At 33.6% G+C, this 18710-nt stretch overlaps 1 protein-coding gene across 6 annotated transcripts in view; it reads left to right on the forward strand.

Moving 5' to 3' along the window:
* The window catches only part of mylk5 (myosin, light chain kinase 5), a 31685-nt gene that overhangs the window by 7282 nt on the left and 5693 nt on the right, over positions 1–18710 (forward strand). For 2 of the 6 annotated variants that reach the window (XM_087244609.1, XM_087244611.1), the window contains 10 exons: positions 2467–2634; positions 4486–4521; positions 8991–9127; positions 9212–9365; positions 10766–11068; positions 13869–13968; positions 15664–15867; positions 17033–17250; positions 18142–18265; positions 18361–18513. In XM_087244609.1, the coding sequence (XP_087100735.1) occupies positions 2467–2634; positions 4486–4521; positions 8991–9127; positions 9212–9365; positions 10766–11068; positions 13869–13968; positions 15664–15867; positions 17033–17250; positions 18142–18265; positions 18361–18513 (1597 nt within the window). The remainder of the gene's footprint in view (positions 1–2466; positions 2635–4485; positions 4522–8990; positions 9128–9211; positions 9366–10765; positions 11069–13868; positions 13969–15663; positions 15868–17032; positions 17251–18141; positions 18266–18360; positions 18514–18710) is intronic. The other 4 variants (XM_087244610.1, XM_087244612.1, XM_087244613.1 and 1 more) reach the window with 3 other exon arrangements.

The following is an 18710-nucleotide window of genomic DNA, read 5'->3' on the forward strand; positions in this document are numbered from 1 at the left end:
ATGATGGACAAAAGTGCACAGGCTGAAACAGAAAATGGTGTGATTTACAAAGGAAAACATTTCACATTTTAACAAAAATTAAGTCTATTCTCCCTTGCTGCAACAAAAAGAGTCATTTGACTGCAGTTGGTGTGGATGGCATTCAACTGTAAATTTTTAATGGCAAAAGACTTACAGTAAAAGGCTAAAGTCAGGCTGCCAGTGCATATATCTTTTTTCTTTACATTTTTTTCCACATATGAATGAAGTCTGAAACTGATCAGAGATTATCAGAGACTTTCAAGTTTGTAAGTTAGTGGCTACACTGTAAGGGTGTTCTCACTAGGTACAGTTGCCTTGAACCGCGCTGAAGCGCGATTGTCCCCAATCCCCTCTGCCCCAACAACCTGCACTCACACTGCATTTTGCCTTCCGAACCAGAGCACGCTTACGTCATCGATGTTGCGACTGTTTAGTTTAACAGGAAAAAGCCCGCTCTCACTTAGCACAGTGGAGATTTAGTTATATCGTTTTGTATTATTTTTAGTCGTTTGGGATGTAGTGACACGCAGTCAAATCTTTCACTGAACAGATCCACAACTTTGACGTTCATTAATTATCATGAAAGTCCTTATGCAGCATGTATTAGGAGGTTTGGTGAAGGTGCAGCTATTGTGCAGCGAGGGGTTTGCGTCTTTACCAAACTATGACAGTTCACGTTCATTGAAAAGTAGAAATGATTAACAAATCCCTATGAAACAGTCCCTTAAAAGTGATGATGTGTACTACAAGCGTACTGCGCCAAAGTCCAACTGAACCGCACACCTCTTCTAACCAAGCTAGTGCCGGTCAAAAGAACCCTCCCTGAGCCCAGGCATGGTTTGGATAGTCTGAGTGCACACTAAAAATAGAAAATAAAGGGTGTTTTCACAGTGATACCATAAAATAACCTTCATAATTACCAAAGTAACCTGTGATAAGTTCCTCAAAAAAAAACACATTTTATCAGGTGTTTAGAACATATCAATACCTCTAAATCAAATCTAAATAAATGATTTATGAAATGATAAATTGAGATTATAGGTACTAATGTAAAGTCTTTAGTGTAAATAAGGTTAAAATGTGTATGAAAGGGATAATGCTATTGCAAAATAAACACTAACAGAGTGATCAAAGTCTTGAATTATTTTTCAATAACAGCCAGCTAGATGTGCTTTATCTCACTTATTACACCGCTACTTCCAGTGTAAGTAGTTAAATGCCAAACACAGAATTTTCATTTTTGGGTGAAATATTACTTTGAGTGATACAGTACAGTCCCACCACTTATTACATAACTTTTCACCAAATAATTCTGAGTACAAGATTTCAGATTATATTGATTAAAAAAATCATATCCATTTGTTATCTTATAAACTATTAGTGTACAATATATTACAATACAAATTTTATTTATGAAGCACTTAACCACTAAAGAACAGACGTTGCAAAGTGCTGTACATTAAAATCAGTTTACAATACAAGACTTATAAAACATATTTAAAATAAGGAAAACAAACACATATGTAAGAAATAAGTAAACACTATTTAAAGCGAATATAAAACCCAAGGCCAAGGAAAAAAGATGGGATTTGAACTAAGCCCTTGCCTGCCTAATGTAAAGAGGCAGAGCATTCCAAAGTCCTTGGAGCAGCCACAGCAAAGGCTTAGGCTCCTCTGAGCTTACGCTTGGCATAGGCACTCTAGGAAGCAGCTGATCTAAGAGAGCAGAGACGCAAGATGGTAGTTTCTGTGTTCGTGTGAAACAGGAGACAGCAGGTCTTTGATATATGGATGACATAACTAAATAACAGTAAAATGCTGTTGGCTGTTTTATTAGCAAATGCAAAACCCCCAGGAAGAAGACCATTAATTTTTAGCAGTTCTTATCAGGGATTAAACTGGAAAAACCAATGGATGGTGTGACTGACTAATCAGAATGAAGTATTCCAGAGAGCTGTGTGATAAAATACCATATGCAGAATACTAGCAGTAAAATATACAGAAGTGTTTAATAACTAGGTGCATTAAAGGGATAATTCAACACCACCACCCCCCCCCCCTCCCAAAAAAAATAAAATTCTGTTATTATTTACTCCCCCTTCACTTTTAAACCTTTCTTCTGTTAAACACAAAATAACATATTTTAAAGAAAGCTGGAAACCAGTAACTATTGACTTTCATAGTAGGAGACACAAAAATGGAAGTCAATAGTTACCCAGCTCTCTTCAAAATATCTTCTTTAGTGTTCAACAGAAGAAAATACTCCTAAAGGTTTATAACCATTTGAGGATATGTAAATAATTGATAAATAAATATTTTGGCTGAACTATCCCTTAAATAATGGTGATTCTAATGTTGTTCTCTGTCCTGTTTCTCTCTCTAATTACTATAATAATACAACCACCCCATATTCCCCAATGTCTCCAAATCAAAATGAATCAAAAGACTATGAATCAATTGTTAGAGTCAACAACAATATCATCAACAAATCCCACGCTCATCCTCACACTCCTGACCTGCTGAACGGGACATCAGAGGACACAAGTGTTTGTAAAGGCCCAGAGTCTCCTCAGACAGGAAGTCCTGTTACAAACTCTCCAGTACTCAAAAGAGGTACGTCAAAAACTACAGCCCTGTCTGATAATTAATGTCATGTATTCAAGTGTAAGAAATGTCATTTAATACATGCGATGTTTGTGTTCCTCCAAAGCTTCCACTCTATTGTCAATATTGTGCTGCCACTTGCTAAACTACATCTAAAACGTTTTAAAATTACATTAATTCAACATACTGTAAAGAACTGATATTAGTATATTACTATTATATGTTTTTAAACTTTTATATGTTTTATAGATTACACTTTTAAATTTTACAATATACACTACCAGTCAAAAGTTTGAGGTCAGAAGGATTTTTAAATGTCTTAAAATAAGCTTATCCTGCTCACCAAGGCTGCACTTATTTCATCAAATATACAGTAATGATTGTGAAATGTTATTGCACTATATGACAAGTATTCAAAAGTAATTGATCCTTCTGAATGATCCTTCAGAAATCACTCTAATATTCATTTTTATTATTATTATTATTAATTCATAATTCATTAATTCATTTACATTTAATAAATGCTGCCTTGATGAACATAATAATCTCCTTTAAATGATTAAATAAAATTAATAATTAAAAAAACTGATCCCAAACTTTTGAACAGTAGTGTATATTCACATTATTTACACATTTATTTTTTACATTATTTATTGTTAAATTGACAAATGTCTTTAATTATATACCTCTTGTTCATTTAATTTTAATTAACTAAAATAACTTAAACAAACATAATAATTAAAACACTGAATAAGCATATTTAGTTTAACAAAAAAAAATTTCAAACAAAAAACACATATTAATAATTACAGAAATAGGCTGACCTAACTCAAGTTCTGGTTATGTACTAAACTGAAACAGTTTTGGTCCATATAAAATTTTAACATGCATATAGCTAAAGATAAAGAAAACGTCTTTGCAACATTTATACAAGAAAAATTCTTGTAGAGTGAAAATCTCCAAAGACCACATAAAGTGTCACAATGGCTAAATGCTTTGTTTAAAAACAAAAAAGATCCAATATTTCTACAGTGGATTAACCACATTTTACAAAACATACAATCTTTTATAAATCTATACTGAGAAGAATGTACTCCTCAAACCATGTACTTCCTCTAATAGTTTGTTTATTTATTTATTATTCAGTTTTATTTATCAGTACTTCTTTTTTTATTCTATTGCTTTCCTTTGTTTCTGTTTTATTATTATATTTAAAACAGCTTATGATTAAAAAATGAAAATATATATTTTTATATTTTTTGCAATGTCTCTCTCAATATATACATTAATTAATGACAAAAGTGCAATTACTAAGACAACAGAAAATATTTAAAAATTCAGCTATTAAAAATATTTATTTAACTTTTTGACATTTCATCTTTGCTATCTGAGTAATTAAATTATGTTGTGTATACATATAATTTATATACCTTTTCGCCACAGCATTTTAGTCAAGTTAAGCTCCGAACTTTGACTGGACTGTTGCAACACCCTGCCTTTTTTGTTTGTTTTCTTGTTTGTTTTCTTTTTCAGCTGTTCTGTTTTAGACTTGCTGCTATGCTGGAGGTCATTGTCCTGTTGTTTTTCATTTTTTGTAAATGCTTTACATTGTTGTTCATCTGAAGTTTATTTTTTTCTAAATTTGAAGACCTGCCAAAATCAGATAATTGTTTTATATTCAGATAAATATAGCGCGGTTATGTTCAGCATTTCCTTTTTGTTGACTATTTTTCTTAAACACACACACCTGATTGCATGACTCCTCCTATACATGATAGTCAAAGCTTATGTTATCTCTTAAACACAAATGCACCAGCAGAATTCTTGACATATTTGTATGCTGTGTCTGTGTTTTTCCAGAAGTGCATGTCAAGCGGAGGAGCAGCTCAGGTGCAGGTAATACTTTCACAAATGTCTGTCTTAAACTTTCATTTCAACTTTTGCACTTTTTTTGTTCCTTATTCCTTTATTCGAACACTTTTCCATCCTACTATACATAAATTCGCCATTGAATCACAAAAATTAATCTACATTTTTCTAGATTCTAGTGAAGATTTTCTCTTTCCTTCCTCATTTCTTGATCTCGAGCCTTCCACACCCTCACCTGCTTTTCTTAATATTCTAATCGCATTCAATGAATTTGAATGCTTGTTTCTGCAATTGAGAGTTAAAGAGCAAACCACTGTGACCTGCTTCAAAAGAGTCACTTAATTGCTCCGAGCGGACTGTGTCTCACTTCAACGATTTTAGTTTCCAGGCTGTTTTGTATACAGTAGAACAGGAAGCAGTATTTTGTGACCTGGCAACTAATGATCATCTTTATTTCTTTTAAGCCATAACACTTCAGGTGAAAAAAGTTAAACAATAGACTTTGAAAAAAATTGATCCATTGGTAATATTTGTTGATGTATTTACTAACACGAACAAACAATAAACAATACATTTACTACAGTACTTATTTGTTTTTGTTAGTCTTAGGTGTTTATTGTTAGTTCTTGTTAGCTTGCGGTGCATTAACTAGTGTTATGAATTTGGATTTCAATTATGTATTAGTAAATGATGAAAGGTGGCTAATAAATGATGGATAAGATTGAACTAAATAACGGATCATTATTTTATAGTGTTACTAATAATAGTCATCATACCTTCCTGGGAAGAAGCGTCATTATAGGCCTTATATTATATTTTGTGGATATAGTGTTTGTTTGTTTTTGAGTTGTATATAAGTCTTTATAAGGCATCACAGTGGAGAAGTGGGTAGTTTGATCACCTCACAGCAAGATAGTTGCTGGTTCGAGCCTTGGCTTGGTCCGTTTGCATTTCTGTGTGAACTTTGCATGTTCTCCCTGTGTTCGCGTGGGTTTCCTCCAGGTGCTCCGGTTTCCCCCAAAAGTCCAAAGACGTGGTATAGGTGAATTGGGTAAGGTAAATTGTCCGTAGCGTAGCCTATGTGTGAATGAGTCTGTATGGGTGTTTCCCAGTAACAGGTTGCTGCTGGAAGGGCATGCGCTGCGTAAAACATATGCTGGATAAGTTGGCAGTTCATTCTGCCGTGGTGATCATTTTTTACACTTTTGGGAAAGGTTATCGTTTATTGAACTGTTTATTTTTGGTTTTTGTTACTGGTCTCGGCCATCAAACACCACATAGTGAACCCATTCTGGGTGAACTTGCCAAATTATTATGACAGCAGTCGAGCCATTCGGCTCTCTCACAAGTCTGTGGAGAGGGAGATAGTTTGGGCGGCGTCTCAGTTGATAACAATATAATATTATTATATTATAATATAATATTACACAAAAAAAAATGCAAATATTTTTGTATTATATGTTTTCTATTTCTTTTTTGTAGTTTTATTATGTTACTATAATATTATGATGTTATTATTAATCCTATATTTCATTAACCTTCATGTCAAATCTGACCGATTTACAACATAAAACACTCTTGAATATTGTGTTTTAGTGCACTAAGGCCTTATGATATCCTCCCCAGGGGTGTCAAACTCAATTCCTGGAGGGCCGAAGCCCTGCACAGTTTAGTTCCAACCCTGCTCCAACACACTTACCTGTAGGTTTCAAACAAGCCTGAAGGACTTAATTAGTTTGATCAGGTGTGTTTAATTAGGGTTGGAACTAAACTGTGCAGAGCTGCGGCTCTTTTGGAACTGAGTTTGACACCTGTGCTCCACACTATGCATTTGAACATATAAAAGTGATGATTACCACTTTCATTGAGCGTTTTAGTCAAGCTTGTTACACTTGTGGTGTTCCCGGTCAAAAGTGACCACCATAAGGAATGAATGGGTATCAAGACTGTATTCATCTATCAAACAGAAAACATCCATATATACTGTACACCACCCCAACTCACTCACTCACTCACTCACTCACTCACTCACCATTCATATTTTCGCTGTAGTTTATTTATGTCTAATTCTATAAGTTCAAGTTAAACACTACTTTAAGACTTTTTTCACAGCTAAAGAATGTTAAAAAATGTTTTTGTGCTAATTTAAGAGCAGTTAAAACGGACCATTCAATTTTGACTGGAAACACTAAAGTACGGGGCAGGAGGTGAACACGACAGGAGGAGTAAATAAATACTTGTGGAAGAAAAATCTGAACATTGGAAGTCAGATTCAAAATTCCTTTATTTTTTTTAATATATTAGGAGTCAGTGGTTTTTACAGGGGGATGGGGATTTTGGTTATCACTTCATAGAATAAAAATGTAAACAACCAGGAAATTTCTTATACAATCAGAGCTGGGTCAGTTGCATGTTCTCCCCGTGTTCGCATGGGTTTCCTATGGGTGTTCCAGTTTCCCTTACAGTCCAAAGACATGCGCTATAAGTGAACTGGATGAACTAAATTGGCTGTAGTGTATGAATGTGTGAGAATACATGGGTGTTTTCCAGTACTGGGTTGCGGTTGGAAGAGTATCCGTGGCTCAAATCATATGCTGGATAAATGATTCAAATGAGATCGCAAAAGTTCAGCCGAATTTTGTTTTGTTTTTTATCTCATCATAAAAAATGTTCACCTTTTACATGGTATTTGCAGAAATCAGAGAGTGAAGCAAATACCCTTTAAGACCTTTTTTACATACTTTAAATACTTTTTAAATACTTCATTAGCCACCTTACGTTTTACATTTTTACTTATATTTACTAAACACTGGTTGTAGGAAACTATTATAAAAATAAAACATTATTCATATATACTGGAATAGTTGGGGCTAAGCTGAAGTAAAATGAATTAATGATTATATAATCAGTTTGATTATGTGTGAACTTTCAATCTATAACAAATCTTATAAAGATATGATTAAATGAATTAAAACTCTGGTGGTCCTCTGAAGTGGAGATTAATGGCTCAGTTTATGAGAAAAATATTGTATCGTAATTAAAACTGAAACAGACACATATTGATAATGTGCAACAAAAGTTAAAACACTTAAAAGTCCAATTTGGATGTTTTCTTTACATGAGTCTTAAAAAGCCCAAAATTTCAAAATGGACAGATACATAAAAAACTTTTAACCTGCAGAGTTTCACATTAAATTCTACAATCTTTGTAGCCTGAAGGAGTATTCTTAAAAAAAACTACATTTAACATCAAATGATGTCTTAAATTATATATTGTGTGTTTATTTCTAACTTTATTTTAAAAATAGATCAGCAGTTTGAGCTGTCCACACACTGACCAGACCGAGCTTTAAAAACAGAAATTCGCCATGTAATCAGTCTATTCTTTGGTACTTCTCAGTTTGTAACAGGGCTGAGAAGTGAAACACTAAAGGAAGGGTGTTTACTTTCAGTCTTTTGATCTTTCATGTAAAGCGCACTGCTATCTGTGGTCGGCCTGTAATAATAACATAATAATAGGTCTGTTTGAAGACCATGAGGTCATTGGCAGAGCAGGCTTTTATCAAGCCAGACAAACTCATTTGAGTGTGTTGATTTGAATAATTGACATTTCAGCTTGCTTTCACATGAACAGTATCATGTATACTGTATTGTGCCAGAGCTAAGTGCTTCGATTGAGCTATACATTACAATATGTAAATGACTATGAAGTGCAATAGGGGAAGAGTATCAATGCTTTTCTTTTACAGCAATGCACTCAACACAATTTTGTGTAATATATTTTTGTATATATATATATTTTTTTTTCAGAAACTTATTTGCAATTTTAAGGTTTCATAATATAATATAATATAATATAATATAATATAATATAATATAATATAATATAATATAATATAATATAATATAATTTAATATTCATTCGTTTTCTTTTTGGCTTAGTCCCGTTATTAACCAGGGGTGGCCAACTATAACCGCCAACTTATCCAGCATATGTTTTACGCAGCAGATGCCCTTCAAGCTGCAACCCATCTGTGGGAAACACTTATACCCTCCTGTACTTACACACATACACTACGGCCAATATAGCTCATTTAATTCACCTGTACCTCATGTCTTTGGACTTGTGGGGAAAACGAGCATCCGGAGGAAACCCACGCCAACACAGAACATGCAAACTCTTCACAGAAATGCCAACTGACCTACAATGATGCCTATAATATAATATAATATAATATAATATAATATAATATAATATAATATAATAAATTATAATATAATATAATATAATATAATAATAATTTAATTTAAAATAATGTAATATAATAATATAATATAATATGATGTAATATACATAGGTCGAGTCAGTGGCGCAGTAGGTAGTGCTATCGTCTCACAGCAAGAAGGGCGCTGGGTCGCTTATTTACAAATGTAAGCATTCAGTTTTGATGAGAAACAGTAAAGATTCATTGTCTCATAAAAAGATCTTGTGTCAGGTTTTACAGCACCTCCTCTGCAGTTTGTGGATCCATTAGACCGGTTGGAGGTGCAAGTCGGAGAAACAGCCCGTCTAGAGTGTTTCTTCAAAGGCAGCTCACCTGTAGCATCTTGCTGGGTCTTTAACAAAAAAGAGGTACATCATCTAACACAACAAAACACAATTGAGACGTCCATATCATTCTACTGGTTGTATGCAAAATAATTTGTCTTTCTGAAGGTGGAGGAAAGCTCCAGGTTTCATCTCGAGTCCTGTGATGAAAACAGTTCTCTGGTCATTTCTGAAGCTCTTCCTGAAGACTCTGGGCGTTACACGATATTTGTACGAGATCGCAAAAGTTCCGCCCAACACACAGTGACACTGAATGTCATTGGTAAGTCTAGACCCTCAAAATGTGTAATTATAAAACACTGCATAAATACTAAACTTTGAAAAGGACAAAGTGCAATACTCAATATAGAAAAATGAGTCCTGCCTTTTAAAAAGAGCCAAATACTAACTGGTAAAGTGCTAACTGCAGCTACTATTATAAACTGTAATTATACCAATAACTATTATTTAAACTGCTATTATAAACATCATTGCAAAAGACCAAGGAGGTTAATTAATATTAAGATAATAAACATGACATGATAAAATAAAATAAAATTATTAACCCTTAAAATCCGTAATTGCATTTTAATTTGTTTAATAATTTAATGTCTGGAGCCTTTATGTGTGTTTTGTCCAGAAGTACATGAAATTTATGTTGTTTTTTTTATATCATTACTAAATTTTTTCACCTTTTACATGTTATATACAAGAATCAAAAGGGTGAAATCAATATCATTTAAGAATTTACTAAATACTGATTATACCAAACTAAACCAAAACTATATTGGTTTATTAATTTACTAAACAGATTTACTTATATTAATATAAATTAACTAAATAGAAATGCTAATCAAGGAGATAGCGCCTATACAACTGTAGAAATAACAGGGTTGCCTTGCAGTAAGCAAAGCAGCATGTAGTCAAATAGCAGGATTTTATCGATTTCATAAACTACACAGCAACCTGATATTCGCAGCATACAACCATACATTTCTTAATCAACAATTATATAAAATTTAATACCTCGCAAAATAGCATTTAAGATGTTTTAAAAAAAAATTTAAAGCCCTCAAAAAATCAATACTGACCACATGATTTTTTCAGCTCAATTTGCCAGTTTTGTGGTGAACAGTTAATCTGTGCATGTCATAAAAAAAAAAATGTTTGCCCTTCTAATCTTTAATTGAAATATGTAAATTCCCTTCCTGTTTGCTTTCAGCTAATTTGTCAAATTACGTATATTTTAGGAATTGGGCGTGGCTAACATATTCAACCATGTTGCTCCAACTTTCAGTTTTGACAACAAACATAAATGGTGAGCAGAGGAGTGTGTTAGGTTGTAATAACTCTTCTAAAACTCCTTTTGAAAATCTTTCTGAATGAAATGCTTACTACATCCATTCAGCCCATGGTAGAACAAACAAGCCATGTCCACTTTTCCTCATTTAATATTCCATTTCTCTAGGAACTGCGTCACTATATGAAAAAAATATCTATTGCAGCTTCCATATCATTGGCACTTTAGGGGCCAAAACTTCTCTAAATTGATTTATCAACCATTTTAGACACCTTGTTCTGTGACAAACACTCATTTGACAGAATTCGAATCTTTTAATAATTTTCTATTTGTGTAACTGCTTGATGACGACTTGATGAGGTTTTTGTGTGTGTTTTCTCCAGACCTGCCTCAGCAGCCTGCTTCTTGTCCAGTGGCGCGTGTTTTGTCCCCTCACTCTCTGGTTCTTTCCTGGTCTGGACCATCGTATGATGGTGGCAGCGCTGTGACGGGATACGTGGTGGAGGTTTGTGAAAAAGAGTCTGAACAGTGGAAAGAGCTCACAGCGCAGTGCAAGAGCACCTCTCTCAGGGTGACCTCTGGCCTCCAGCCTCAGGGTCAATACTGCTTCCGCATCAGAGCCTGTAACACTGTGGGGGTCAGCGAACCCAGCCAAGAGTCCCAGACAGTCACGATGGACAACCCAGGTGAGGTGCTTTTAACAGTTTCCTGAAATAATAGCAAAGTTTCTATAAAAACTTTAGTATTTCCATACTACAAAATATGCATTTAAAAGAAAAGCATACTAAAGCACAAAATGCACCAAAGAATGAAAGTGTATTACGCATAGGCATGGCCTGATATAGGATTCTGACGGTATGATAACCTTGGATAAAAATATCACGGTTTCACAGTATTGTGATTACTGTTCCAAAATATATTCTTTTTATATGTCTGGGTAAAAAAACTAAAGCTTTCCCCCCTTTAAACGCAATATATAATTTGTTTTGAGAAACATTTATAATATTTTGGAGTAGTTAACATGTCAGGCTAAATAATTCAAATGAGTCACTGACTTTTGCTGTTTTCATTAGTTTCAAAAACACAGATTTCTTCACAATTTAAAACAGCATTTTTGGAATTTTTTTTATTTTTATTTTTTGCTGGAGATATTGTTGTCCTTAAAAAAATAAAATAAAAAATAAACAATACACTAAAAAATATCTTACATATACTGTAAAAAAAAAGCAAAAAAATGTTGGCGGTTTTACAACATTGACTTTTCCAAACTGTGGTATACTTTGAAAACGGTTATCGTCCCGTGCGAAAAGTTAAGAAACCCTATTGAATTTCAGGGTTCTCTATTTCTGGACAAAAAATAAGGGACATTCTAGCAGAAATTTACATTTTCACTTATAAAAAATGTGACAGGGCCTGACTTAAGCTTATCTTCCTCAAAATCATATAAAAACAAGCATAAAATCATACAATTCAATGACAGAACACATCCTTAAACAATGTCAGCTTTCTGTCAGATGATCTCATTTTCGAGTAATAGCCTTAAAGGTGTATTGCACATATTTATGTTGAATTTAATGCAGATGTGACAGGACTGACAGAAACATGGAGACAATTTCTTTGTATTATATATTTGTAGTATTTATTTGTCAAATGTATTTATACTTTAATGTTTTTAAATGATGTGAATGATAATAACTTAAACTTGCTATGTCTGATGTGGGTTTTGTTCTTCTAAATAACACTTTGTAGCATAACAAAACTATTAAAGCTGTAGGTGCAATTGGGCTGAGAACAACAATGTCAGGGTTTGTTAATAAAGAACAAAAATCTGGGAACTAAATAAATGACATATTCCTTTACAGAACAACTCACAGAAATCAACCATCAGTCCATTTTACAACATTTTTGGGATGAAATACTTTTTATTCACTGTTTTTAGGTTTTCTTTCAGGGACAGATAATGTACGTTTCTGGTAGAATGCCCCATAATAACTATATGTTTCTTGGCAGACCTTTAAATTTGAAATATAAAGCATCAGATAAACAATATTACAACAACTTACACTGTCATTATTATTTTTGGAAAATAAAGTCTTGATATGAGTGCCTAAAGTAACAATCCGGCCACCAATGATTCAGATGCATATAGATCCAGTTTTAGCATTAATTACCTAAAGTAATCCTTTTCTGCAGGACCTTATCCATCTCTAAGATCATTCTAGATAAGATTTGGTCTGAACTTTGGCTGGAAAATTTCAAGACCTTGTTTTTTGTTGGTGTGCTTGAGATTTTTGGCTTTAGCCTGGGACAGGCACTGTGTTCACATAAAAGACCAACAAACTAAACTGCAAAAACTTCCACTGATGATGGTTTTATTTGCAGTACCTGGCTTTTTTTGTTGATGCTAAATGTTTTTGTTCATCTCAGGTTTCATTTTCTCAATTTTAAAAGAAAACAAAATCCAATCATTTGCTCCATCAGTGCTAAAAATCTGTGTTTTTTTATGATCGTATTTGGAAAAAAAGGAATTTCATAGAATGTCAAATTATTTCCGTGACTGTACACATATATGTTGCAACACGTTTTTGCTGAGTGTATTATAGTTGTCTTGAAATGACACAGAAGGAAAGATTTTGGTGCAAAGGTAAAGTTATTCCAATTCGACACATACTTTGTACACATACAGTACATCTTTCTGTCTTCTGCCTGAAGGCACTACATGGTGGGTGCGTATTGTCACTCATGACTCTCTTTAACATTTTGGTTTTCTCATGACTTCACACAATTACTTCTGTACTGGTCATAACTTCAGCTTTCAAACATTTTATGCTTTAAGTAATCTCTGTAAACCAACATAATAAGTAACTGCTCAAAATAATTTCAGTAAAGGTATAGTAAAAGTGCTAAGACGTATTAACAACCTACATCAGATCCTCTTTTGGTGCTAAAAAAAACTACTGAGGTTTTATTAAAGGTGTGGCATTACACTAAATCTATGAGAGTATTTTAATCAATCATTCACTATTGGCCTGGCATGCATAATAGGCCTTATATATAAACCATTTTCATGTCAACATTCCTGTTTTGACAACAATATCTTCTCTGAGTTAAAAAAGGGGGATTTCAGTTCTTAGTGCATTATTATTATGTAAATGATCCCTAAGTGGGCACAGTGACAGATGTATGTATTCACTAATGACAAATACTGAAATATTTGATAAAAATATAAAAAACTGTCAAATGTTATTGCAACTTTAACATATATAATATACATTTAATGTTTGATCAATTGCTCTTTAAGAGTATTTAAATGCAGCACTCAATTTGCTCATAATTTTCCCACAATTTGTGGGAACACGGTTCAGTAACCAGATTGTAAACAGGAAGAATGTGTTTAAAGTCATTACTGAAAGGCATGTGATCAAAGAGAGTTAAGCTTTGAGTTGAAGCCCCACGATGAAAGAAAGTATGTTGTCTTTTTAACAGGAGATTCCTGTGAAGAGAAGCCAGTGGAGTATGTGAATGTGACCATCGACACTCAACATAAACTCACTGACCACTATAACGTGCTGGAGAAACTAGGAGTGTAAGTATGTTCAACAAACACACTCGTTTAACTGGCTCTCAGTCAAAAGATCTGTCAAGTGTAAAAAAACTTCTGAGTGTGTTCATGTTCCTACATGCATTAGATAGAGAAAAAAACATGTACACTAGATCCTGATTCCTAGAAAAATGCTAAATTAGTTGGGGTCGGGGTTGGCACATTTTCTCTGGAAAAGCTGTCACTTTTCTTAACCTGTATGTGTGGGAGGTGATAATAGAAACAGAAAATAATGACTGACTGGAGGCAAAACAGCCAGTTCACTTAAAGAGACAGATCAACTAAAATGAAAGTTCTAGACTTGCTTGTGTTTTTTACTGTTAAGCACAAAATAAATATGTATGAATTTAAATATATATATATATATATATATAAATATATATATATATATATATATATATATATATATATATATATATATATATATATAGTATTTGAATAATTCTCTAGCATAATGTCTAAATGTAAGTAAAAAAGTATAGTAATGATAAAACAGCTGATTTTCCTAGCATTTTAAGATTATACGGCTGAACAGCATGAAATGTCGTTAGTCTACAGAGATTTCCCAATATTTCTCTGTTGCAATCAGGAGATCACAAAAGTTAACCCTGAAAAAAGCCAAAGCTTTGCTAACATTCCCAGATTGCTTTTGTGCTTGTGATAAGGAAAAACACTGAGCACATACAGATATTTCTTCTTTCTTTCTTTTTACTGAACTAGTCTGCAGTAACGAAAACCCGAGACGTATTAGAAACAAACAGATGGCCAACCAAAAAGTAACTCAGGGTTTAATAAAGAGTGGCCAACACAAAATACATACATCCGTTTGTACAAAATACATAGATCCGTGATATGTAAGTCCCATCTTACACTTAATACACTACAATTACTATAGTATAAATACAGCACTGTTATGTGGTCTCTGTCACCATCTTGTGGATTAACATAGTCAACCAACTTTGCTTAAAGACAGGCTAATGGCCGCCGACGCGCTGTCTCTCAGAAATAATAAATATTTTTAAATAGGCACTATCCTTTTAATTAAACTGCATAGTTGTGATCTAAACAACTATATTCTTACATAAAAAGCCTCAAAAGTACATTATGTTGTCCAGCAGCAGCAATATTTGTCAAACTGTAGTGGATTTATTGATCTGCTGTCACTCTATGTGGGTGAGTAATACACAAGAGTGAAGAGGCTACATGACTGCTGATATTGCTTTAATATCTCACGACTTTCAGCCAATCAGATTCAAGACCCAGACAACTGTTGTATAAATATAAATATATATTATGTTGGAAAGCAGCAGTCATTGACATCTATAGTTTTTTGTGTTCCTGCTATGGATGTCAAAACCTACTGGCTTCCAACATTTTTTCAAAAATAACTTCACTGTTAAAAACCTGACTCCAGATATGCACTTGACTTATTTTGAGTCAACTCAAAATGCTCTGCAGTAAGTCACCTTACAATTTTAAGTTGAGGTAACTTTTTTTACAGTGTTGTTTTGTGTGTTTTGTTAATTTGGAACCACTTGAGAGTGAGTAGTGAGAAAATTCAAATTTTTAGTGAACTAAAAAACCAGAGAAATCACGAGTTTGTATATTGAGATATAATGATTTATGAAATTAAGTGTTTGAAAGCAGGATTTAATGCTTAATTTCTTGATTGTCTCCCAGAGGGAAGTTTGGCCAAGTGTTTCGGATGACCCATAAGGTGACGGGTCGCGAATGTGCTGGAAAGTTCTATAAGAGTCGTCGGGCAAAGGACAGAGAGGCTGCGAGGAAAGAAATAGAGCTGATGAACTTCTTACACCATCCTAAACTGGTGCAGTGTCTCGCTGCATATGACAACAAAGCCGAGATGGTCATGGTGATGGAGTAGTGAGTATCTCACATGTGGACTTTTTTGATAATGTGCAGAATTGAAGAATGTCAGCAAGTTCGTGACCTTCAATAAGTTGTTCACTGCAATATTTTTGTTACTAGTCGAGAGCAATGCTTATAATCTACAATTAGGGGCGGATGATATGGTCAAAAAATTAACAATAATATGCTAAACTGGTGACACGGTGGCTCAGTGGTTAGCACTGTCACCTCACAGAAAGAAGGTCGCTGGTTTAAGTTCCATCTGGGTCAGTTGGCATTTCTGTGTGGAGTTTGCATGTGTTGGTGTGGGTTTCCTCCGAGTGTTCTAGTTTCCCCCACAGTCTAAAGACATGTGCTATAAGTGAATTGAATAAATATGAGTGTGAATGTGAGTGTATAGGTGTTTCTCGGTACGGGGTTGCAGCTTAAACATATGCTGGCTAAGTTGGCGGTTTATTCCATTGTGGCGGCCCATGATGAATAAAGAGACTAAGCTGAAGGAAAATGAATGAATGAATGAAAATGCTAAACTTTTCATATCGTTTGTTATCTGTAATGAAATTGAAGCATAAACATTATATCGAAAAGTTATACAATGCGTTTTGTTTTATCGGGGGACAAATATATTATAACAACTTGTATTGTTTAATTGGTAAGCCCTATCTACAATAATAAAAAAGCATGCACTGAATAATGAAGCTAGAACGTTCATATCATTTAAAGGAACTTGCCATTTTGTTTTTAAACATAGGATAATTTTGGAGTTATATACCATTTTAAATGAATTATTTGAATGATTCATGATTCATTATTTACTGACCTTCAAGTACTTCCAAACCTTTATAAGTTTCTTTTTTCTGTTTAAGACAAAAGAAGATATTTTAAAGAATGTTAGAAACCAATAACCATTGACATCCATAGCAGTAAAAAATACATGGAGGTCAATGGTTTCTTCTTCTCAGCTGTTCAATAAAAAATCCAATAAAAAAATTGGGCTGGTGAAAAAAAGAAGGATGAGTAAATGATGACAAAATTTTCATTTTTAAAATTACTAAATGAACTACTCCTTAACCAGCCAGCAAAAACGCTCAGCAATATAAAATTCAATTATCGTCAATAATCAAAATATTTCACATGTAACTATTTGATCTGTATCAGAGGTGAATTTTTGTCTGTGCAGTGTTGCTGGTGGTGAGCTGTTTGAGCGGATTGTCGATGACAGTTTTGAGCACACAGAGGTGTCCAGTGTGGGCTACATGCGTCAGATTCTAGAGGGCATTAAGTACATGCACCAGCAAAACATCCTCCATCTGGATCTCAAACCTGAGAATATCGTCTGTGTGGACAGAACCGGGAGTCAGATCAAAATCATTGACTTCGGACTCGCTTGCAAACTAGGTACGAGGGTAGTGTCAATACAGCAACAAATGTTAAAATAAAACTGTATGTAATTAAATTTAAAGTACAAATTCATTCATAATATGCATATATAAAAAATCATATTATAAAAATAAAATAAAAAATACAAAAGCATAAAATTATGTTTTGTTCACACTTAAAACAAAAGAACAAGAAACAAAAGTAATGGATTGTGTTCTCCATCTAAATAAAATATGCAAATATTTCCATGACCATGAGAAATAGCAAAAACACTTATGGTATTCTAACAGACAAAACATTTCTAAAGAAAGGGATCTCTAAAGAAAATGTTAGCAGCCAGGGTTACTGTACTAAATTTAAACCATATATTTTATCTAATCTTATAGATATTTTTGTTAATTCAAATCACATATGAATATTAGCTGAAATGTCTCCTGAAATTAATGAAAAATGTCACCACGTTAATACACTATTAAATTAAAGAATAAATAAACAAATGAATATTCAATTTAAGAGTGGATATACAGATTAAAAATGGACTATAACAAATCTAATTAAATAAAACAATTATGAAAACTTAAATAATTTTCCTATTTAAAATTGTCATTATAAATATCAATATAAAATATTTAAACATTAGTAAAGCACATGTAAAAGACTAAAATTTGAAATAAAACAAAAATGTCAAATAAAAATCAGAAATTATTTTGTATCACAACGCTGATTGTATAAAATGATCATATGTATTACAATTTTCATAAAACTATGTATTTTTATATTTATTAACTCATGTATTATTATAATATTGCTGCATTAATGTGTTGTTGTTGTCATTGTAATACAGTATCGCATTGTAAATTATAATATAGCAGTAAAAACAGCCCTGAATGAGTGTGTTGTATACCTCAGATCCTAACACGCCTCTCAAGGTGATGCAGGGCACGCCAGAGTTTGTGGCCCCGGAGGTCATCAACTTTGAGGCCGTCACTCTGACCACCGACATGTGGAGCGTCGGCGTGATCTGCTACATTCTGTGAGCCCAACAAAACCCCTTTAAGATCATTTTAGCGTTTGCTGCCCTCTAGTGCTGAGTAACACCATGACATCTGCTTGTGTCCTGTCCCGTAGGTTGAGCGGCGAGTCTCCGTTTCAGGGCGAGAGCGACACTGAGACGTTGGCTTTGGTGACCGCGGCGCAGTGGGAGTTTGATGAGGAGAGTTTTGAGGAGATCACTGATATGGCAAAAGGCTTCATCAGCTCCCTGCTCAATAAAGATCCCAGGTGAGTCAGTACTTCATTTTGCTTACATACAAACCGAAACTGAAGTCAACAGTTACGCCCCCAGAAAATTTTCTTAGGGTCACACCAAATCTTGGGGTGGCACAAACATAAATAAATAAATAATTGATTTACTGTAATGTAAAAGTAATGTAAATTTTTTTGTTTCTGATAAATGAAATTATTTGGTTTTGATTAAT

The sequence above is a fragment of the Danio rerio genome, chromosome 3, assembly GCF_052040795.2.
Source record: "Danio rerio strain M-AB ecotype USA chromosome 3, GRCz13ab, whole genome shotgun sequence".
In the NCBI taxonomy this organism is placed as follows: Eukaryota; Metazoa; Chordata; class Actinopteri; order Cypriniformes; family Danionidae; genus Danio; species Danio rerio.